Source organism: Thamnophis sirtalis, unplaced genomic scaffold, assembly GCF_051295495.1.
Source record: "Thamnophis sirtalis isolate CommonGarterSnake01/CBP01778 unplaced genomic scaffold, rThaSir2_p1.2 scaffold_15, whole genome shotgun sequence".
In the NCBI taxonomy this organism is placed as follows: domain Eukaryota; kingdom Metazoa; phylum Chordata; class Lepidosauria; order Squamata; family Natricidae; genus Thamnophis; species Thamnophis sirtalis.
Genome location: NW_028261395.1, coordinates 3,524,031 through 3,547,186, shown reverse-complemented (window position 1 = coordinate 3,547,186; position 23,156 = coordinate 3,524,031). Strand labels below are relative to the sequence as shown.

At 40.5% G+C, this 23,156-nt stretch overlaps 1 protein-coding gene across 1 annotated transcript in view; it reads left to right on the top strand.

The window, feature by feature from the left end:
* The window catches only part of HECTD2 (HECT domain E3 ubiquitin protein ligase 2), a 52,231-nt gene that overhangs the window by 14,940 nt on the left and 14,135 nt on the right, over positions 1-23,156 (top strand). Inside the window, exons 3-10 of the mRNA XM_087701915.1 lie at positions 1,274-1,409; positions 4,870-4,972; positions 6,514-6,603; positions 10,692-10,756; positions 11,443-11,488; positions 13,271-13,380; positions 18,665-18,813; positions 20,523-20,646. Of these exons, the coding sequence (XP_087558041.1) occupies positions 1,274-1,409; positions 4,870-4,972; positions 6,514-6,603; positions 10,692-10,756; positions 11,443-11,488; positions 13,271-13,380; positions 18,665-18,813; positions 20,523-20,646 (823 nt within the window). The remainder of the gene's footprint in view (positions 1-1,273; positions 1,410-4,869; positions 4,973-6,513; positions 6,604-10,691; positions 10,757-11,442; positions 11,489-13,270; positions 13,381-18,664; positions 18,814-20,522; positions 20,647-23,156) is intronic.

The window sequence follows — 23,156 nt, the reverse complement described above, 5'->3', positions numbered from 1 at the left end:
AGCTAAATAATCAGCTTAATCTCAAATTCTACAGAAATTAAATTTTCCTAACAATTCTACAAGGAATTGTGACTAGTTTAAAATTGGGGAAAGTTGCATATTATTGCTCTCTTCTAGTTCTTATTTAAATATAAATACCGTATATACTCGAGTATAGGCCGGCCCGAATATAAGCTGAGGCACCTAATTTTACCACAAAAAACTGGAAAAGTTATTGACTCGAGTATAAGCCTAGGGTAGGGAAATGCAGCAGCTACCGGTAAATTTCAAAAATAAAAATAGATACCAATAATGTTTTTGAATATTTATTTCAAAGAAAAACAGTAAACTAGCTCTGGGACATCGCTATGTGGCTGCTTGCCATAACAAGGAGGAGGTGGGACATCGTTGCAGAGCGGCAGGAGGGGGAGGAAGGGGAATCGTAAGACAGCCCTGCATTACATTAGAACGTGAGGAGGGGGGATGGTGCGGTGCGCGCTGTGCGGCAAACTGACACAGAGGGAGGGGAAACTCACAGGGGCGCCGGGCCATTCACGAGCATCACCCAGCGGCATGGCCCCACCCCTTTTTCTCCTCCATTTCGGGCAAATTTTTCACTGACTCGAGTATAAGCCGAGGCGGCTTTTTTCAGCCCAAAAAGTGGGCTGAAAAACTCGGCTTATACTTGAGTATATACGGTAGTTCAATTAGATCTCTAGACAGCTGAACTCTAAATCATATTGTCTTCTTTCTGCAATGCCAATATAAATTATTAGAACATTTGTGAATGTATTATTTTAATTAAATGGTATTCCTATAATGGCTTTTTAACTGAGAACTTTTTTGACTTTTAAAACTCTATTAACTTTTTAAACTGTTTATTATGTAAAGATGCTGGTTTTCTTCCCCAGCAGAGTTCTAAACCCATTTCAAAGAAGTTCTGGAATGAAAAAGAATTATGAGGTCACTTAGAGGCTAGGATTAGAAAGCAACATCCTCTCATAAGTATCCTTCAGAAGTAAATTTTATAACCTTTTTTTCCTGCCATTCTTCAAATTCAATATGGGTGCAGAAAAATTATCTTTTATGACTTGTAGAAATATGTGGTTATTTCCCCATCACAATGTAGTTGTAAAATCGTAAATAAGAATTCCAATTTTAAATACATATTTATCTTAATAATATTTACTCAAGGTTGCGCTATTTTGGATAGCTGCTTTCACGCGCTATTTACCTGAGTATTGTAATATTGATTTTTGTTTTGTTTCATTTTTCTCTTTTATTTTTAAATTAGCAAAAGAACAGTCCCTTGGCCTTGGTGTTAGGCAAAAGCAGCGTAATTCGGTGGATATACTTCCAGTAGAAATGAAAGTTTCAATCCCACTGGAACCCTCCCGTCTCACCCAAACAAAACCTATGAAGGAGTTTTGGTAAGCAACGTTGCTACATATTTGCTACAACTAAGTTCAACTTATCAGTGTATGGTCTGCTCAAGGTAATTATTGTTATTATTACTTGGTGACGACTTTGTGAGTAATAGGCCAATTATCGCAGAAATTACTGTAATTTATTTTCACTTTAAAAATATTACGTAAAATTTCTGACTAAACCAGTGCTTACTTTTTTCACTTAGGCCCAGAGGGCTTTTAAAAATACTGTACATATTCATGCAAGGCTTGTGGTAAAGAAAGGTGTTTAAAAGCCATTTTTTTCTCAAGGATAAACATATCTAGTTTCCTTAATTTCTTCTCGTGAGACATAGTTTCCTCTTATTCTTCTTAACTTCTGCATCTCTTTTGTTTCCTCTGAATCATTTATAAAAACTCAAAATAAGGATTCACCAATACAGAATGCTGTGCAGTAGTTCAGTTCAGTTCAGTTTATTGGTCTTGTATGCCGCCCACTCCCGAAGGACTCCGGGCAGCTTACAATAAAAAGGGGAAGGGGATAAATAGACAAACAACAATTTAAAATACACAACATTCATAGTTACTGTGGGGCTGGATACTTCAACAACCCCCCGGCCTGCCGGAGCAGCCAGGTCTTTGTGGCTTTGCGGAAGGCCGGGAGAGTAGTAAGGGTCCGGATCTCCACGGGGAGCTCGTTCCAGAGGGCTGGAGCTGCAACAGAGAAGGCTCTCCCCGGGGGGGTCGCCAGCCGACATTGGCCGGCAGATGGGATCCGGAGAAGGCCGAGCCTGTGTGATTGAATCCGTCTTTGGGAGGTAATTGGCAGGAGGCGGTCTCTCAGGTACCCAGGTCCGATGCCATGCAGGGCTTTATAAGTAACTAATGGGTAGCCAGTGCAGCTCGCGGAGGATAGGTGTAACGTGGGTGTACCTGGGTGCACCCACAATCGCTCGGGTGGCTGCGTTCTGGACTAGCTGAAGTCTTCGAACACTCTTCAAGGGTAGCCCCATGTAGTAGAAGTATTTATTTATGTGTTTCCTGCCTTTATTAGTTTTACAAATAATTCAAGGCGGGGAACATACCTAATACACTTTTCTCCTCCCAGTTTCATCAGAAAGAGATTGGCCCAAGGTCATTCAGCTGGCTTTCATGGCTGCAGCAGACCTGAAATCATAATCTCCTGCTTTCCAGCCAGGTGCCTTAACCACTAGACTAGATTGTCTTTCTGTGGTTTGCAAGCTAAACTTCTGTCGATACAATCAAAACTGCATCTGCCTTTAGCAATCACGTTGGGCTGCTAACTCATATCAGCCGGGTGATCATCTATTGTTCCCATGTGGATACCTGGAGTAATATCGTCAGTTATTTAATCTCATCCCTACAAGATAGTAAGCTTCATAAGCCAGTTAATCTCACCAAACATTCGTTATTTTTTTTAATCTTCACAGGAGGAAATCAACAACCATTATTTCTCTCCACTTGGTCCTTTGCAGATAATAGTTGCATCCATTCTGTTGTTCAGGGTTTTTGCAGTTGCTGTTACTGAAGGTGCGGCTATTCATCCTAGTCACTTATTCCTTTTCCGAAGACTTACACAGTCTTCTGCAAAGGCCTAAAAACTATTGTGGAGCCTCAAGGCTGAAGAATATGTATTTATTTATTTATTTATTTTATTTTATTTATTTGTCTTGTATGCCGCCCACTCCCGGAGGACTCCGGGCGGCTCACAAAAGACAAGGGAAAGGGGGAAAACGAGACAAAGACAACATATTAAAAACAAAACCAACATTCACAATTTCTGTGGAGGTAGATGCTTCTCAGCTCCCCCCAGCCTGCTGGAACAGCCAGGACTTGGTGGCTTTGCAGAAGGCCGGGAGGGTAGTAAGGATCCGGATCTCAACAGGGAGCTCGTTCCATATCTTGTTTTTGGTCCACTGTTGTTAAATTTTTTTTTCTTTGATTCCCTTATGAAGAACGGCTTTCTCTGACAGCTTCAGTTACAGAACTTTATTTGGTCGGCTTGAAAATCCGTCTCTCTATCTGTTATAGTTCTTTTAATTAAGAACCACAAAAGCTTACATTTGCCACAAATTTATGCTAGATTTTTTAGGCAGCTGCAAAAACACATCACAGGTATTGTAACTCATAATAACTTCCTGGCTTGTGTCAGTGGTGGGTTTCAAAAAATTTTGGAACCTACTCTGTGGGTGTGGCCTCCTTTGTGGGAGTGGCTTGCCAACCATGTGACCTGGTGGGAGTGGCTTGCTGGCCATGTGTTTTCTTTCTTTCTCTCTCCCTCTCCCTCCCTCCCTCTCTCTCTCCCTCTCCCTCTCTCCTTCCTTTTGTCTCTCTGTCCCTTTTTCTTTTTTTTCTTTCAATTCTCACTCTTTCTTTTTTCTTTTTTTATTTATTTATTTCTTCCTTTCTTTCTCTTTCTCTCTGTGTCAGTCTGTCTGTCTGTCTGCGTGTGTGTGTGTGGGGGGCAGTGCTGGGTTTCACAAATTTTTGGAACCTCTTCTGTAGGTGTGGCCTGCTTTCCGGGTCCACTGGTGGAACCTCTTCTAACCGGTTCGGTAGATTTGACGAACCGGTTCTACCGAATAGGTGCGAACCGGTAGGAATCCACCTCTCGTTCATGTCCATTTATCTTCATCTTTACTTCTTACCCTTAGAAAGGTTTTTTATTTCTTTTTTGTCCCCATCTCAAGCTCTCAGATTAGCCAAGAGTTCAATTTCATCTTACAGGAACAGTTTTTCCAGATTTTTGAACTCCACTGACAAACTATTTTTTAGTTTTTGCTCAGTGAACTTGTCTTTCTGCAATATTTGCTGCAGCCTGTACTTACGAAGAAGCAATAATTCACAATAAGCAATGTGCCATTTTCTGGCTATGCACCTTGCAGGAAAAGTGCTGATCATAATCCTTCAAACCCATACTAGATTAGATTAGATTAGATTAGATTAGATTAGATTAGATTAGATTAGATTAGATTAGATTAGAAGGTTTATTTATATGCCACCCTTTTCCCTGGGGGGACTCAGGGCGGCTCACAATCCAAAGGAAGGGGGGAAAACAGACTTTTACATATAAGACAATACATAATTAAAACACAACATTCATACCATACTCAGATTCTGTTTGCTCATCTAGCTAATACGAAGCTAATCAACTTCTGTTGTTGTTCCTGGTCATTTGTTTTTGAACGAATTATTTGGAAAGTGTTGTATGTTATTCAGCGTTAATAAAAAATGGATACAGGTCTTTGAGGTTAAGGCTTTGTTTGTATTAATGTGATTAATGTGATATTAATGTGATATTAATGTGTTAATGTGATATAAACATAAGGCTTATTGTGTGTGTGTGTGTATGTGTGTGTGTGTGTATATATATATGTGTATGTGTGTGTGTGTATATATATATATATATATGAAATTCAATAAGAGATTAATTTATAACATGTTGCATTTTGGACTTTCTTAGGGACGACATAGAAAAAGCTAAGTTAACAGGAGACTGGAAGGAAATCTATGACTTTTATTCAAAAACATTTGATTCTTTTCTGGAAGTTAACACTGCATTTAAGGTAAAAACGGCTACGTTTTCACTGCTTTTTCCTTTCTTTTCTTTTCCAGTTTGTGACTTTAAAACAGTAATTACCAATAGTGTAAAATATAGCTTGCCAGTAATAATGTTATGTAATTAAAACCAAATAAGCTAAAATAGAAAATGGATAGATTAAAGAAAAATATTCTTATTATTTTTATATTGCTTCAGTCATTTTCTCAATTGAAGTTTTGTGTTTTTGGAAATGTATATTTTGTAAATATTATGAAAACTACAACTGTATCTGTAAATAAATTAAAACCAGAAAGTATGAACTCCAGAAAGAAAAAAAACATAGGGAGACTTCCTGCTTAAAGAATAGGTAGAAATTTTGACTGGTGGGACGTCACCCTGAACTGGTGCACTTCAGAACTGGTCATCCAATTTCTGAAGTGCACCACTTGCAGTCCTACCTGGACCTTACACATCTCCGTAACTTACACGTCAAGTGAAACTATTGCAACACGCTTTATGCGGGGCTGTCTTTAGAGACAACCCTGAATTTTGTACAGCTGGTACAAAATGCAGAATGTAGCACTGACTGTTCAGTTCCACCGTAACGAACACCCATTTTGGTGATGGCTGTAGATTTCCAGGCAAAATTCAAAAAATTCAAAGTGCTGATCATTACATTTAAAGCCCTACATGGCCCAGCACTGGATTATATCAGGCAAGCCTTACCAGAATGGGATCTGCCTTCCCAAAGTGATGATCAAAAAAGAATCCATTGGAGTCCCCTCTATCATCTGAGGTATGTGATATGGACAAGATGGCAGGAGTTCTTGGTTACCACCAGTTTACAACATTTTTCCCAGAAACACACATAACTCCCCTTCTTCAGTCTTACTTGAGAGACCGCCTCCTGCCAACTACCTCCCTAAGACCGATCAGATCCCACAGATTAGGCCTCCTCCGAATTCCATCTGCCAGCCAGTGCCGACTGGCAAATCCCCGGGGGAGAGCCTTCTCTGTGGCTGTTCCGGCCCTCTGGAACGAGCTCCCCGTGGAGATCCGGACCCTCACCACCCTCCAGGCTTTCCGCAAAGCCACAAAGACCTGGTTGTTCCGGCAGGCCTGGGGCTGATGAATTTCCAGCCCCACTTGAAATGTTGTGACTGTTGTTGTTGTTTACTCTGTCTGTCTTTTGTCCTATTTGTATTCCCCCCCCCCTTTGGTCGTTAGCCGCCCGGAGTCCCTTGGGAGTAGGGCGGCATACAAATTAAATAAACATTCAAACATTCAACATACATTCAAACATTTCCACAAACACAGCAATTTTATTTCATCGTACCTTTGGCCAAAGCTGAATTGAGGTGCTACGACGCTGTTGTTCATTTGTTTCTCCAATGTAAACTTTTATTATATTAGTTTTTAAGTGTATCATCTCATTGCTGCCCAAAATTCCATTTAATTATAATGTTTTTAAAAAAATAAATAATGCTATTCCAAGAATTATAGTCGTAACACAAATTGAAAATACATTAGAGAAGGTTATCTCATGTTTATTATTTCAATTTGCAGAAATGTACTGACACTCCTTTTAATTCCATTGAAGATTGTGGAATTGATGCTAAATATGTGAATGAAGTTTATGATACTTTACTTCAAGCTGTAAGTCAACTGTTTGCTTTCTGCTTTCTAATCTTGTACAGAATACTATAATATCTTTATATTACAGTTCAATTTTTTTCCAGTTATTATTTTAGATATTGGGTAGCTTCTGGGTTTATACAGTTGTTGTAAGTGTCAATATTTCTGAAGTACACTTTAATAATCACCAGGATTTATAATCTCTTTGAATTTGTCTAATATGTTTTTAAATTATAACTGAAAAGATGGTTGTATGATGCTGTAAACAGCAGAAGGTTTTTTTAATGGTTATTAAATCTAAACTTACGGTATACAGATAAATATTACATGAATATCCCCACTTGGTCTGAAATATCTTTTTGCCTTTGAAGTAATCACTGTAGAACACTATAAATAATAAATGCTAATTTTATTCTTATATATCATAGTGTAGTTATTTTCAAAAATAAATTATTTAACTTAGTTGCATAATTTAATCTGTCCACATAAACCTGAACTGAACCATGAAATAAGTTTATATGGGAAAGATAGGGACAATATGAATTTGAACATATATTCATTTTAAACAGAGAACAGATCTAAATAACTTTCCAATAACATTGTATCATAACTAACATATCTAAATAATACTTTCAAACTGAAATGTTTCTGGATTTTAATTAATTTCCACATCCCAAAAATGTTATAGATGCTACTGGTTTTAATTGCAGACTATTTATCTGTAAGGGCTGGAAAAAGAATATTGCTTGCTTTGGGGTCTGTGAAATTCTGCATAAATGGACAGAGATATAGATGTTTTACTTGAGATAAAATCATTTCTGTAAAAAATTGTATGGGAAAATGAAAAATTATCATCTCTTGGAAGCGGTCGGTAGGGATTATATGTTTTATGTATTTATTTTTAAAAGATTTCAGATTTCAGATTTCAGATTTAGTTTATTTGTATGCTGCCCTTCTCCGGGAGGGACTCAGGGCGGCGAACAACTCAGAAGGGGAAAAGGGGACACAGACACAATACACGTAATTAAAATACACAAGAGTCATACAGCCATACGAGTCGAGAGGGGCGGGGAACTCATCAACCCCAGGCCTGCCGGCACAGCCAGATTTTGACGGCTTTCCGGAAGGCCTGGAGAGAGGTGAGGGTCCGAATCTCCGCGGGGAGTTCATTCCAAAGGGCCGGAGCTGCAACAGAGAAGGCCCTCCCCCTGGTGGCAGCCAGATGGCATTGGCTGGTAGACGGAACCCGGAGGAGGCCGACCCTGTGCGATCTAATGGGTCTATGGGAGGTAATTGGCAGCAGGCGGTCTCTCAAAAAGAACTCTACGTGCTAATTCACAATGCTTTGTGAATTCTCTCCCTCTTTCAGCTTCTTTTCAAATACTCCCATGACTACAGAACCTGATCAATGTTGGATGGTCGGCAGCTCTTTTCTAAAAAGGAGCTGCAAAATAAGAGAAGAGAAAAATACTATGTTGATATAACATATTGAATGAAAATATCAACTGTTGGCTTAAGTTATTTGCTAGCACAGAAAAACAGAAAAAGAAAAACATTTTACATGCAAGAATAAAAATCACATATACGATATATAAATACTCACATGGAAACAGTGCACTGTGTACATATTGAATAATTTCTGAGAAAATACTCATCTGTTTACATGACAAAATAAATCATACGCTGTTTTCTTCAGCCCTAAATTATTGTTCATAAGTTAGACCCTGAAAATTAGTTGCGGCCGTTTTTACAATGCTCTCTGTACTTTGAGAGAAAAAGAAGCAAGGGAAAAAAAGATTTCTAGCACATGAATACCAAGCAGGCAAAATTCTTTTGAAATATTTGATGAGATTTCTATTTATTAAGTTTATAGTAAAATCAAATCTTTGGATTGAGCCAGTTTGATTTCAAAAAGAACATTGTGCACCTCGACGAAAAAGCCAAATAAATTCGGTCTCCATTTTTGTATTTGACACCATAATGCAATTTAGAAAGACAGTTTTGAAATCTGATTTAATTTGGAGATTCAATCTAGTTATACCCCCAAATATCTGAATCACATATTTGTATAGCCCTAAACTCTAGACCCAATAATATAACTAACACAAAAATAATAAAAAGTATTATCATGCATGAAAATAAAAATGATCTATCTTATAGATACTCAAGGGTAAGACCTAATTTTTGTGGAGCTTAATATTCATAGCAATACTGGGTATATAAAAATCTAGAAACATAGTAATTAGTTTGAGAGGAAGATGCTGAAGTGATCAACAAATGCATTGTTGAGTTACAGCCATTTATCTATCTATATAAGAATGGAGAAATTTTGAGTAGTTGCTGCCATCCAGTTTAAAAAGTAGATAATATTAGAATGTAACATTTGAAATTATTCTCTTAGGATATTAAATACTTCAGTGATTTATAAATAGGAACATTTAAAAGTAAACTTCCACTAACAATTGTTTACTCCTTAAGAGTGTGTAGAAATCTATGATTATTTTTAAATTACCTCCACTCGACCAATTAGATCACATAGATTAGGCCTCCTCCGACTTCCATCAGCCGGTCAATGTCGACTGGCAACCACGCCAGGAGAGCCTTCTCGGTGGCAGCTCCGACCCTATGGAACGAACTCCCCGTGGTGATTCGTACCCTCACCACCCTCCAGACCTTCCGCACAGCCCTTAAAACCTGGCTGTCCCGACAGGCCTGGGGTTAAAGATATTGACCCCACCCGAATTGTATGAATGTTGTGCTTTTAACGATGTATTGTTTTATGTGTTTAACATGGTTTGTCCTCCCTCCCCCTGAACTGTGAGCCGCCCTGAGTCCCCCCAGGGAAAAGGGCGGCATACAAATAAAATATCTATCTATCTATCTATCTATCTATCTATCTATCTATCTATCTATCTATCTATCTATCTATCTATCTATCTATCTTGCAATATTTAATAGCTCAGTAAGAACATTTCAAAGAAATAGGTATGACTAAAGCCCTATTCATCTATATCATGGAATAAAGTAGAATATATGACTAAATGTGCCGAGGCTGTGCTTCCCGTTGCTCACAATCCATTAATTTAAATGTCATTTAGTCTTACATGCTCTAGCTTTGCTACCAAAAACATAAACAGTCAGAAAAAACATCTGTTAATTCTGAAAAGATAAATTACTCTCTTTCTCCATTAGAGGAAAATACACTTTTCCTTTAGTTGTAACTTTCAGTATTATGATTTAGTACAGGGGTGTACTAAAAACTCAAGACCCATTGGGTTGCATCCGGCCCACGGGGGTGCTTAGCCCTGGCCCACAGAGCCACCCTGGAAACCAGTGGAGGACCGGCTTGTGGTTGTCTCTTCCAGCGAAAACGGAGCTCGGGAGGGCCTTATACCCACCCTGGCCACATCCCCACACTCGCCAAGGTCAAACACATCCCTGATCCAGCCCTCAATGAAATTGAGTTTGACACCCCTGATTTAGTATGTTATTGGCTGTTGTGTAGTTAAGTGATACCATAATGAAACTGGTGTTTTACAATGAAATATTGTTCCTAAAATAAATCTAGAAATGGGAAAGAGACATTTTGTAAAGTTTTAGATACAAGGGGATTTTTCCATTACAATAAAAGCTGTTATTTTTAAAAAACTGGAATTGATCATCCATCCATCCATCCATCCATTTATCCATCTAGCTATCTAGCTATTTATCAATCAATCAATCAATCAATCAATCAGTCAATCATCTTTTTTTTCATACTGACCTACCTAACTACCTACCTACCTATCTTTGTACATATGTGTGGTTGTGTGTGTGGGTGTGTGTATTATCATCATCAGTCTCAGAAGTAACCTTTGAAAATGGTCATAGCTATTTAAACAATTGCATGAAAGATCACCAATTGATAATTTTGAAAAAAAGTTACACTTTGGGATTCCTTCTGCATTTCAGAATTATGCTTTAAAAAGATATTGCATTTTATGTAAATGTTTTTAAATTCTCATTTTTACAATTGTGATCTGACCACTTCGTAATAATAATTGTTTCGACTGGGCTATTGATAAAAATCTATTTGGGTTGTTATTTCACTCCTTTTTCATTTGTTCTAGCCTCAAGATATCCAGAAGTGTGTCCTAAAAGGAATAATTAATGGTTTATTGCATGAATGGAAAGGGTAAATACAACTAATTTTTATATATGTCTATAACATATGACATTTCAATTTCCACAGAATTTGCATTTTAAATACATAACTTATTAGACATTCGAGCCAATTTAATGCAGTGGTTAAGGTGTTGGCCTAAGGAGAATGTGAGTTCTACACAATCCCGCCTTAGGCATGAAAACCCTCTAGGTGACTGTGGGCTAGTCTTAGCAAAACCCTGCTTGTGGGGTTGTTGTGGGACAAGAAGAGGAAGGACTGAGTTGAATTGAGTAGTTACACATTGTTGATCTTAACATTTTTTGCAATGTCTATTAGCAGAGATCAATATTAGGTCTCTGTACAAAATTGTGGCATATTTCTATTCTCTGCATTTCACAATTTACAAGTTTATTAATATATAATTTTAAGATGTGAGTTTGATAAATAAAAACTCACATGAACAAAATGCAAAACATCTTTTTCTGATGAAAAAATCTCATTCTATTTTATAGCTCCAAAGTGTTACATATAACTAGGGATGATTTTGTCATACAATCGGAGATTATTAATGTCTATACGGTATGTCTTTATAGTTATTCTTAAACATTTATGCACAGTCTAGCTAGTATAAAATAGCTGTAATTCCTTACAGTTGAGCATGCATTCACACACTTAAGATTGTGCCTTTCATTTTTCACGTATTAATGTTCTTTCAGGCCACAAACAAAAGATGATCTCAGAGCATATTTTGTTCTTCTACAGGTAAGAAGGGGGGGGATTTATTCAGGGGTCTTTGTATGCCAATTACTGTTGCAAGTAATGTTATTTTACCTAACACTCATTATGCCAGTCATTGTCACACACTGAGGAAATCAGGAGATTCGGGCAGTTCAAATGAGTATAAAGATGTATTGCAGACTTAAGGTCCCTACAAGAATCTGACCTACTACCAGTGGAAATTAGTGAGAAGTAGAAATACAAAAGGAATTCAAGGTGGGCTGGACTTAGATATTTTGTGGGAGCACAGGGTCTCATGACTGATGATGTGTTTGACCCCTCCCTTGAGCTCAGCCTGGCTAGCTTAATTCCATCATTACTCAACAGCACTGTTGGGCAAGGTTGCTTGTAGAGCCGAGGTGGCGCAGTGGTTAAATGCAGCACTGCAGGCTACTTCAGCTGACTGCAGTTCTGTAGTTCAGCTGTTCAAATCTCACCGGCTCAGGGTTGACTCAGCCTTCCATCCTTCCGAGGTGGGTAAAATGAGGACCCGGATTGTTGTTGGGGGCAATATGCTGACTATGTAAACCGCTTAGAGAGGGCTGAAAGCCCTATGAAGCGGTATATAAGTCTACTATTGCTATTGCTATTGCTAAAGCAATTACCGTATTTTTCGGAGTATAAGACGCACCAAGATTTTGAAGAAGCAAATTAAAAAAAAGTTTTTGCACTTTGCAGACCTCCCAAAAATGACCCATTTTTCGTGAAAACGGGCCTGTTTTTAGGAGGCTTATAGAGTGCTCCTGGGGGCTGGGGAGGCAAAAACGAGCAAAAAACAGCCCATTTTTCACTCATTTTGCCCTCCCCAGCCCACAGGAGCACTCGGGAAGCCTCCTAAAAGCTATGCATGGCCATTTTTGCAAAGGGGACAGGGTTTCGGCAGGCAAAAAATGCTATATTCAGTGTATAAGACGCACCCAGATTTTCACCCTCTTTTTTGAGGGAAAAAGGTGTGTCTTATACTCCGAAAAATCACTGACAGAATCATACAATACTCCATCTATTTTCAATGCAAAGGAAAAGGCAGTCTTTTCACTTCTAGATGTCTTGCATGGTTACTTCTCTAAATTGAACTCATTGATTCGTGACCCGTCAAAACCGCGGTCCACAAAAGCGCGCTCGACGAAAGCGCACATTTGCCGTCATCACAGCGCGACGAAAAAAATTAAAAATTGAAATAAAAATAAAATTAAAGCAAGCCGCTTCACATAAAGGTAAGGGTTAGGTTTAGGGTTAGGGTTAGGTTAAGGGTTAGGGTTAGGTTTAGAGCGTTAGGGTTACGTTTAGCGTTAGGTTAAGGGTTAGCGTTAGGTTTAGCATTAGGTTAACAGTTAGGTTTAGGGTTAGATTTAGGGTTAGGTTAAGGGTTAGGTTTAGGGTTAGGGTTGGGGTTAGGTTTGGGGGGGGTTAGGGTAAGGTTTTCGCTTTATTTTTACATTTATCGATCACAGCGCGATGTTTTCGTCGCGCTGTGATGACGTCACGTACGCGCTTTCGTCAAGCGCGCTTTTGTCTACCGCGGTTTTGTGGTGGAACCCATTGATTAAGTCACCAGGAACCGAGGAAATGCTACTTTTTAAAAGAATCATAAAGCAATCCCTGTGTTGCTCCATAATGAGAAAAAATCCACAGTTGGGGTATACTTTATCGGAACCAATCAAAATACCTCACACTTATTTCAGTAATATTATTATAATTTGGAGACAGATAGTTTATTTTGTTTTTTTTTTTACAATATACTAATGAAGTGTTTTTAATCTTTTTCAGAATCCTCTGTTTAGTAACACAACAACGTATGTTATTTTTGCTCACTTGCTGAGACAGATTGCTGCCTTACCGGAAGAGGATCACCACTACCTAATTCACTGGTTTAAGAAGTAAGGCTATTTTCTGCTGTTTAAAATTACGGGGTTTATGTTTTCAGTTATTATAAGTGGTTTTTATTTATGTAGGGTAGTCGAAATACCCTGAAGTACTCACGACTATTGAACAAAATCTTGCTAAGACTTATAAACTCCTATGTTTTATATTAAATTAAACTTTATTCATTATTACAACAAAAACTGCCCTGAATGACCTTGACTTTCTCAAACTACTGGACAAGGAAATTCTGTGCCTAAACCAAAATGTGAAACCCACTGATTTCAATGACATTAATTCATCGATTTATAGTTATAGTTATCTAGTTGCAACTACATGCAGAATTGGCAACAATAAGTTAGAAAAAGCAACTGTTATCTTTCATAGAAAGGGTTAATAATTCTGCTGAATACATTTTCTCTAGAATATTTATTTCTCTTAGCAGGTGGTGGAGACATCATCCAGGCATGGGTATGACTGCGTCAGGATCCAACACAACTGGGTCTACAAATATTGAAGACACGTCCACGAGGTTCCTCCCCAGAAATAGACTCAGTCGATCCTTCGATTAGCCGTGTCTCCGCATCTCTCCTTGCTAACTAATTCATTTTTTCCCTAAAATGTCTCCAAATTTCTACTAAAAAAATCTCTAATTGGCCCTCTTTCAAATTGTATTCGATTGGCGCTACTTTTTCGCTCCTATTAAGGCGTTGCAGCCTCTAGGAGGCTCTTGCCTCTCTCCGACTTGGCTGTTTAGGCAGTGGAGAACGTTGGCGGCCAGCCTATGAGGGTTTCCCTCAGGCTCCTTTCATTGCCTCTCTCTGCTGCCGCCCCACTCGAAAGGCCGATCTCTGCAGCCGCGCCACCAAAGGAGCTGATTGCTGCAGCTGCGCCGCCCAACAAGACGACCGCTGCAGCCGTGCTGCAGAGAAGCCGATTCCAATCGCTGAAGCCGCTGGAGCACTGAGCGTTTCACTCGCCGCCGCCTTCTCCTGCCGCCTCAGCAGCGTCCTTCGTACGGGTTCAAATTCCATTCCAGATGCCGGAGCGTTTGGCGGGCAGCTGATTCGCTAGCAATAAGCCACCTGGTCGGCTCGCTACCTCAGCTCTTCCTCAGAGCCCTATCTACCCAGGCAGCCGTTTGATTTAAGCACAAAATCTGTGGTGGCCATTTTGTTTAGGCGGGAAGCCTTCAACGATAACTGTGAGTAATGGCGACCAACGAGACCACGGTTTCTCAGTGGGATGATTCATCCACTCCAGCTGTCCCTTCTATTCCGGTTCCCTCTGAACCTAGAAGCAAAAAGAGAGCCTATAGCTCCAAGTCTTCTACTGCCAAGCCTGCTAAGGCCTCTAGGCCGGCCCCTCCTCAGGAGGCCCAAAATGTGACTACCCCGAGTGCAGTTCTTGACAAGGCCTCTGACCCTGCTCCGCAAAAGGCCACTTCTAAGACCAATCATTGTTCTACTCCCATCCCTGCTCCTCGGGTTTCTCCCCCAACAAATTTCAATCCCATGGAGGATCTCTCCACTGATACCGATGGGGATGTCCCCCCCTCCCCAATGGCTTCTCCCTTAAACCCAGAGGATGGGATTGGATTTCAAGGGGATTCTGACTCTGAAGGGGATGGTAGCGTCGCCCTGGACATGGACATGGATTCTCCTGCCCCCAGGGCTGTGTCCGTCAACCCTAATGATATGGCTGACATAGCAGCTGCCATCGAACGGGGCATTACTGCAGGCCTCCAACATCGGCCTCCTGCTGCTGCCACCCCTCATTGCTCCACTTCTAACAAATCAAAGAGGGGACATTCTAACCATTCTCAAAGGGCAGTTTCTACAAATGCCTCTCAGCCTTCTGCTTTTGACCCTGAGGAACAGGTCACTCATGATTCCGACCTGTCAGAGGACGAGGACTTGACAACTGCTCCTTCTGCCTTATTGGGCTTATTCAAACCTGCCTGGTTAGAATTCTCTGTTATCTTGGTGATATTTTGTTACTATCCAGGTTGCCACATCAGGCCCACCGGGACGTCCAGCTCACCCTTCAGACCCTAGAGGACCATGGCTTTCTGGTCAACTTGAAGAAGAGTCATCTACAACCCACGACTCGTCTCACACACTTGGGGGCAGTGATAGATACTTCTCTGGAACAGGTCTTCTTATCTCCAGAAAGTCAGGTGAGCATTTGCGACCAGGTCTCATCCATCTGCGGCCAGCAAGCAGTTCCTCTCATTCAACTGTCCCAACTACTGGGAAATATGGTGTCGGCTTTCCACATCATTCCGTGGGCCAGATTCCACAGTCGCCAGCTCCAATGGCTGTTGCTCCCGTATCAGAAGACAGACTGCAGTTGCTCGACACACAGAATTCGCTTGATCTCGGAAGTAAGGCGATCCCTACGCTGGTGGCTCTCCCCTGCTGTGGAACAGAGACCTCTATTTCGTGACCCCCCCCCCCCATGCATCACTCTAATGATGGATGCAAGTCTGCAAGACTGGGGAGTTCACATTCTGTCGCACACGGCCCAAGGCCTTTGGTCACGCTCCGACCAGAGGAACAGTATCAACTGGTTGGAACTAAGAGCCGTGTTTCTCGCCCTGCTTTGGTTCGAATCTCTCGTGTCCAATGAGCACGGGCTCGTCCTTACGGACAATACCACCCCCAAAGCACACATAAACCAGCAGGGGGGGACAAAATCTAATGACTCTGTCTTTCCAACTGATATCTTGGGTGGAAACCCACCTGTTGTCTCTCCGGGCCGAGCACATATCAGGGGTCCAAAACACTCAGGCAGACTACCTCAGCCGCATGCACACCGATTCAGCAGAGTGGAGCTTACATCAGCACATCTTCCAGCAACTGACGGTCAGGTTCGGACTTCTGGTTCTCGACCTGTTTGCCTCTCAGGACAAAACTGCGGCTCCAGGGGCGGAGGGCATGGATGCTCTGAGGAGCGAGTGGCCTCTGGGACTTCTGTATGCCTTTCCCCCTACCCCTCTCATTCAACGAGTGGTGCGAAAACTGCTGGTGGAAAGGGCAGAACTAATCTTAATTGCGCCCCGGTGGTCCCGCGGGCCCAAGTTTGCTGACTTCATGAACCTCTCTGTAGCTCCACCGTGGCAACTGCCTCAATTCCTCTCGCTGCTCCTCCAGGAGTCATTCCAACATCCCGACCTTCCTTGGTTGCGTCTCACTGCTCGGAGGCTGAGCGGGAAGCTCTAAGGACTGCCAACCTGTCCGCCTAGGTCATTCATACAATTCAAGCCTCCAGGCGCTCTTCTACTAACCGCATTTACGATGCCACTTGGAATCAATTCTCTGTCTGCTGCCATACAAAGGGCATTGTTCTTCTACAGGCTTCTATTCCTTATATTCTCCACTTTCTCCAACGGGGGCTGGATCTAGGACTCTCGCCAAATACTCTTCGTCACCAAGTCACGGCCCTGTCCTCAGTTCTCTCTCTGACTTCTGCTCAGCCCCTTTCTCATGAATCTCTTATTCGTCGTTTCTTGAGAGGTGCCACAAACATCAAGCCGCCGACAATACACAGATTCCCAACCTGGGATGTCTCCAAAGTCCTGGAATCCTTAACTCAGTCTCCATTTGAGCCTTTGCATTCTGTGTCTTTACATGATTTGACATTAGAAGTGGTTTTGATTGTAGCCATTAGCTCTGCGAGGCGAGTTTCCGAGTTGGCAGCCTTGTCCGACAAGATTTAGACAAGATTTATGCATCTTTCACCCGGATAAGGTAGTCCTTCGGCTTGATCCGGCCTTTGTACCGAAGGTAAATTCTGTATTCCATAGAACCCAGGAATTGGTGCTTCCCGACTTCTGTCCTCAGCCATCACACAGGCTGGAACGTAAGTGGCACTACCTTGATGTACGACGTGCTTTACGTGTTTATAGTAAATGAACTGCTACTTTCAGGCGATCTGAGGCTCTTTTCGTCAAGTTCCAGCCAGGAGGTAAGAGAGGCTCCAAGGCCTCCTCTTCGGACATTGTCATTGGGTACGGGCAGCTATTTCTAGGGCATATTCTGCACTGTCTCTGCTTGTTCCACCTCATATCACGGTGCACTCTACACCTAGCGTGGCCACCTCTGCGGCCTGGTCATCTCAAGCTTCGTTGGAGGAGATATGCCGAACAGCCACATGGACCTCAATTTCTCCGTTCATCCGCCACTACAAGCTCGATAGCGTGACCCGTCAAAACCGCGCTCGACTAAGCTGCGCCCGATTAAACCGCGTCGCTGACGTCATCAACAGGGCGACAACAGCCAGCGCGGAGAAAGAAAGGCGCTTTAAATAGCGCTTTGAAAGCAAGCCGATTCAACTTAAGGTAAGGGTTAGGTTTAGGGTTAGCTTTAGGGTTAGGTTTAGGGTTAGATTAAGGGTTAGGTTTAGGTTTAGGGTTAGGTTAAGGGTTAGGTTTAGGGTTAGGTTTAGGGTTAGGTTAAGGGATAGGGTTAGGGTTAGGTTAAGGGTTAGGATTAGGTTTAGGGTTAGGTTAAGGGCTAGGTTTAGGGTTAGGTTAAGGGTTAGGTTTAGGATTAGGTTTAGGGGGGTTAGGTTTAGGTTTAGGTGTTAATTTTAGGTTTAGGGTTTACAGCGTGCTTCTGTCTCCGCGCTGTTGTCACCCTGTTGATGACGTCAGCTACGCGGTTTAGTCAGACACGGTTTAGTCGAGTGCGGTTTTGTGGTGGAACCGCTCGATAGATACACCTCAGCAGAAGCTTCTTTTGGACGACGCATGTTGCAGCTTGTGGTTGCTACTTAAGCTTTCTTCTCTTATTTCATTCCCTCCCGATGGGACTATTGGGCTTCGGTATGTCCCATGCCTGGATGATGTCTCCGCCTACTAGGAGAATGGGCGTTGGTTCCTACCTGATACGCCCTTTCTCAGGACGGTGGAGACATCATCCAGCCCCACCCTGTTACTTTTGACTTACTCCTGGTTTTTCTTCTCTGTTGTTTTCCTTGGGGAGAGATAACATTTATCGCTTCAGATTGCTTACACAGCGGTCTACAAGTCACTCCTTCATCTATTTCTGGGGAGGAGCCTCGTGGGTGTGTCTTTAATACTTGTCGACCCAGTCGCATTGGATCCTGACGGAGTCATACCCATCCCTGGATGATGTCTCCACCGTCCTGAGAAAGGGCGTATCAGGTAGGAACCAACGCCCAATTCCTCATGAACATTTTGTAGAAACATTTTGTGGAACTGTTATTAAGATGTAAGAACTATGAATTCCGTTAGCGCTCATGCTGTTATAAAAACAATGTTAATATATTTTATAGGATGTCACTGAAGCGAATCAAGCAAATTATAGATAGAATCTTACAATTTATTTCTTTGCGCCTGTTTCCGGCAAAACTTGAAGATTTGCCTCCTATGGAGAAGTGCACCTGGTGGATTCCATCAGCAACCAAAGTTTTGTCTTTATTTAGTAAGTTTGTTTAGTTGCAATTACTATTTTATGAGTTCTCATAGCTATAAGGCATTAAATCATCACAAGTTATGTCAGTATGAAATGAGTCTTTTTCTCTTTAAACCAACGTATCACATAATAGCAGAAAACTTTTAAATAGAACATGTATGTAACAGTCTTTATATGGTGCTGTACTTTATAATTATTTTTAGCCACTTTTAAGAGAAAATATTTAAAGGTTTCCAGATTATAATAGCAGTAATATTTCTAATGGCTTGGAAGATTTGTGATTACAGCTGTTATAAAGAATGTCATTGCACATTAATATATTGCAGCTCTGATATTGTTGCAGTTATCCAAATATATAAAAGTGAGACTTAAAAAAAAGAATGCTGCGGTAGCTTAAGTGTTCATCTTTACTAACATTTTTAAAAGATCAGAATCACGTATAGTAGTATTTGACATACAACCATTTATCTATCTATCTATCTATCTATCTATCTATCTATCTATCTATCTATCTATCTATCTATTTATTAGACTTATATACCGCTTCATAGTGTTCATCTTTACTAACATTTTAAAAAGATCAGAATCACGTATAGTAGTCTTTGACATACAACCATTTATCTATCTATCTATCTATCTATCTATCTATCTATCTATCTATCTATCTATCTATCTATCTATTTATTAGACTTATATACCGCTTCATAGTGTTCATCTTTACTAACATTTTAAAAAGATCAGAATCACGTATAGTAGTCTTTGACATACAACCATTTATTTATTTATTTATTTATTTATCTATCTATCTATCTATCTATCTATCTATCTATCTATCTATTTATTTATTTATTAGACTTATATACCGCTTCATAGTGTTCATCTTTACTAACATTTTAAAAAAGATCACAATCACGTATAGTAGTCTTTGACATACAACCATTTATTTATTTATTTATTTATTTATTTATTTATTTATTTATTTATTTATTTATTTATTTATTAGACTTATATACCGCTTCATAGGGCTTTCAGCCCTCTCTAAGCGGTTTACAGATTTTTTTAGCAAATTGAGTCAGCAAATTGCCCCCCACAGTCCGGGTCCTCATTTCACCCACCTCGGAAGGATGGAAGGCTGAGTCGACCTTGAGCCGGTGAGATTTGAACCGCCGAACTGCAGAATTGCAGTCAGCTGAAGTGGCCTGCAGTACTGCACCCTAAACACTGCGCCACCATCTCGGCTCCTTTGTTTAGTGACTGTTTTGAAGTTACAACATTGCAACATCCCCGTGATCAAAATTCAGCTGCTTGGCAATGACAATATATTTATGACAGTTGCAATGTCCCAGGGTCTCATGGCACCACTATTTGTAACCTTGTCGTCTGGCTTCCAACAAACAAAATCAGTGTGGGAAATGCTTAACAGCTATGGCAAAAAAAAAAAAAGGTCATAAAATAAGGCTACCTCCTTGTTTAGCAACAGAACTTTGGGGCTCAGTTATGATTGCAAACTGAGGACTACCTGTATGTTACCACCAAAAACTATATAAAGTTTTCTTGTTCCACTCATACTTTTAAAAGTCTAAACTTATCCCTTCTGTTAAGAGAATATTGTTGCATCAAAGAATATTATTGGTGTTTTTTTTTTGACAAGTCTTAATTTCATTGTTTAAAACAAGGTTGCCAAACAATCTTACTAATAACTAAATATGTCGTTGCAGATGCTTCAAATATTCTAGCTAATTCTACTCTTATTCCATATACGGATTTTTATAATTCTACGCTAGATCATATTGATCTCATGGAAGATTATCATAACTGGCAGTGTTATGGAAATTCTCATAGGTAAGTGATTATTTCTTTTTTTAAAAAAATAGAGCTTTAGTAGTAATTTTTATTTATAAAATAGCTTTATTAGTGTTGCACAGGTTATCAACCTGGACCAGATTATAGTCTCCTTACAATTTTTCTTCGGCTTTTGGTTCGCAAAAAATTCAGTGTGACATTTCTGACAGCTAAAATGTGCTGTCAAAAAGAGCCAAGGTGGCGCAGTGGTTAAATGCAGCACTGCAGGCTACTGCTAGATCAGCAGGTCAGCGGTTCAAATCTCACCGGCTCAGGGTTGACTCAGCCTTCCATCCTTCCGAGGTGGGTAAAATGAGGACCCAGATTGTTGGGGGCAATATGCTGACTCTCTGTAAACCGCTTAGAGAGGGCTGAAAGGCCTATGAAGCGGTATATAAGTCTACTGCTATTGCTTTGTTCAAAAAAATTGCATATCCACTCACAACACAGCTGTAAACGTTTTTTCTCCCCCCAGTATTCCGAATCAGTTTATTCTTAGTATTTGGCACAATCTGAACAATTTTGAAATACAAATGATAAAAGGATTTTTTTCAAAACAACTTTCCAAGAAACTTGGTGTAAAAGCAATGTAGACTTTCTTGACATTTCAAATTGTCCTCTTTTTGTGTGTAGCTCGCTAAACATTGAAAGGAGAGAATTAAATGTTAACAATAATGTAATGTTCTTAAAACTTCAAAGTGCTGTGTGGAATGTAAAAAGTATTTCAATTTTTGAGTCGAGGTTAGTTGAAGATCAAATATCCAGGATCATTTTTGTGTGTCATTTATAAGCTGCCTGTAATGCCCTTAAGGCTGACTTATTCTCTATATGGTGTTCTATCAGTAGCTCCTTCAGTGCTCTTTATTAGTCGTATCAAATTATTCTTTAGGCTCTAGATTTTCTCTATCTAATTTGCTTAATATGTCCTGGACTACATCATTTATATTTTTCAATGATAATTCTGAAACATCAGTCTGATACACATGGAAGGTACTACGTTGGAGAAAAGCTGGTTTAATCATTCTTTTTCATCTCCAGAATATCAATATTCATTTAAGGGAGATTTTATTTTATTTTTGTATAATTTGTAGAGTTATGTTCTCTAAAAGGAGGAGGAAGACAAAGATTGCCAGGATCTCTATCATAATTATTAAGTGTTTCTTTGATTGATTTGATTTTGATTTGATTTTATTATATTTATATGCCGCCCTTTTCCTCCGAAGGGGACTCAGGGCGGCTCACAATTCAAATCAGGGAAGAGGGGGTACAGAAAAAATATAAAAACGAAACATAACAATGCATAAATTTAAAAACACACAACAGTCATACCAATTCGAGACGGGGTCAACAGCTCTTTAGCCCCAGGCCTGTCGGAACAGCCAGGTTTTAAGGGCTGTGCGGAAGGCCTGGAGGGTGGTGAGGGTTCGAATCTCCACGGGGAGCTCGTTCCAGAGGGGCGGAGCAACCACAGAGAAGGCTCATACAGAGATTCCCCAGATATCCATTTTTCTTCTTCATGGCTTCTAACACATTTTCAGTGGTTTTTTCAATAAGTAAGTTGCCTCTAACTAGTGTTATTTCAAGTTTCCAAAGTGCAAATGAAGATAAACAGAGACAAAAACAGACAGAGGAATAAGCTGTAGAGGGATAACAACAGCGATAACAAGATTTCCTTGTTATGAAATGGAAGACTACATTACTTAGTAAATACAGCACTGGAAATCCGTGTCCCTTGAATTAGCTAAACATGCATACGTTATGAATTGCTAAGCAGTTAACTTCTTTTGAAAGTTGCCAAGGTGGCGCAGTGGTTAAATGCAGCACTGCAGGCTACTGCTAGATCAGCAGTTCAGCGGTTCAAATCTCACCGGCTCAGGGTTGACTCAGCCTTCCATCCTTCCGAGGTGGGTAAAATGAGGACCCGGATTGTTGGGGGCAATATGCTGACTCTCTGTAAACCACTTAGAGAGGCCTGAAAGCCCTATGAAGCGGTATATAAGTCTACTGCTATTGCTATTGCTATTGCTATTTTTTAACACAGGTAATCCTCAACTTAACAACAGTTCATTTAGTAACCATTAGAAATTACAATGGCACTGAAAAAAGTGACTTTTTTTTGCACACTTACGACCATTGCAGCATCCCTATGGTTATTGTGATCAAAATTCATATGCTTGGCAGCTAATGCATATTTATGATAGCTGCAGTGTCCTGGGGGGTCATGTGATCACCTTCTGTGACCTTCTGACGTGCAAAATCAATGGGCAAGCCAGATTAAGAGCCGAGAGTGGCGCAGTGGTTAGGGTGCAGCACTGCAGGCCACTTCAGCTGACTGTTATCTGCAGTTCAGGGGTTCTAATCTCACCGGCTCAAGGTTGACTCAGCCTTCCATCCTTCCTAGGTGGGTGAAATGAGGACCCAGACTGTGGGGGCGATATGCTGACTCTGTAAACCGCTTAGAGAGGGCTGAAAGCCCCATGAAGCGGTATATAAGTCTAACTGCTATTGCT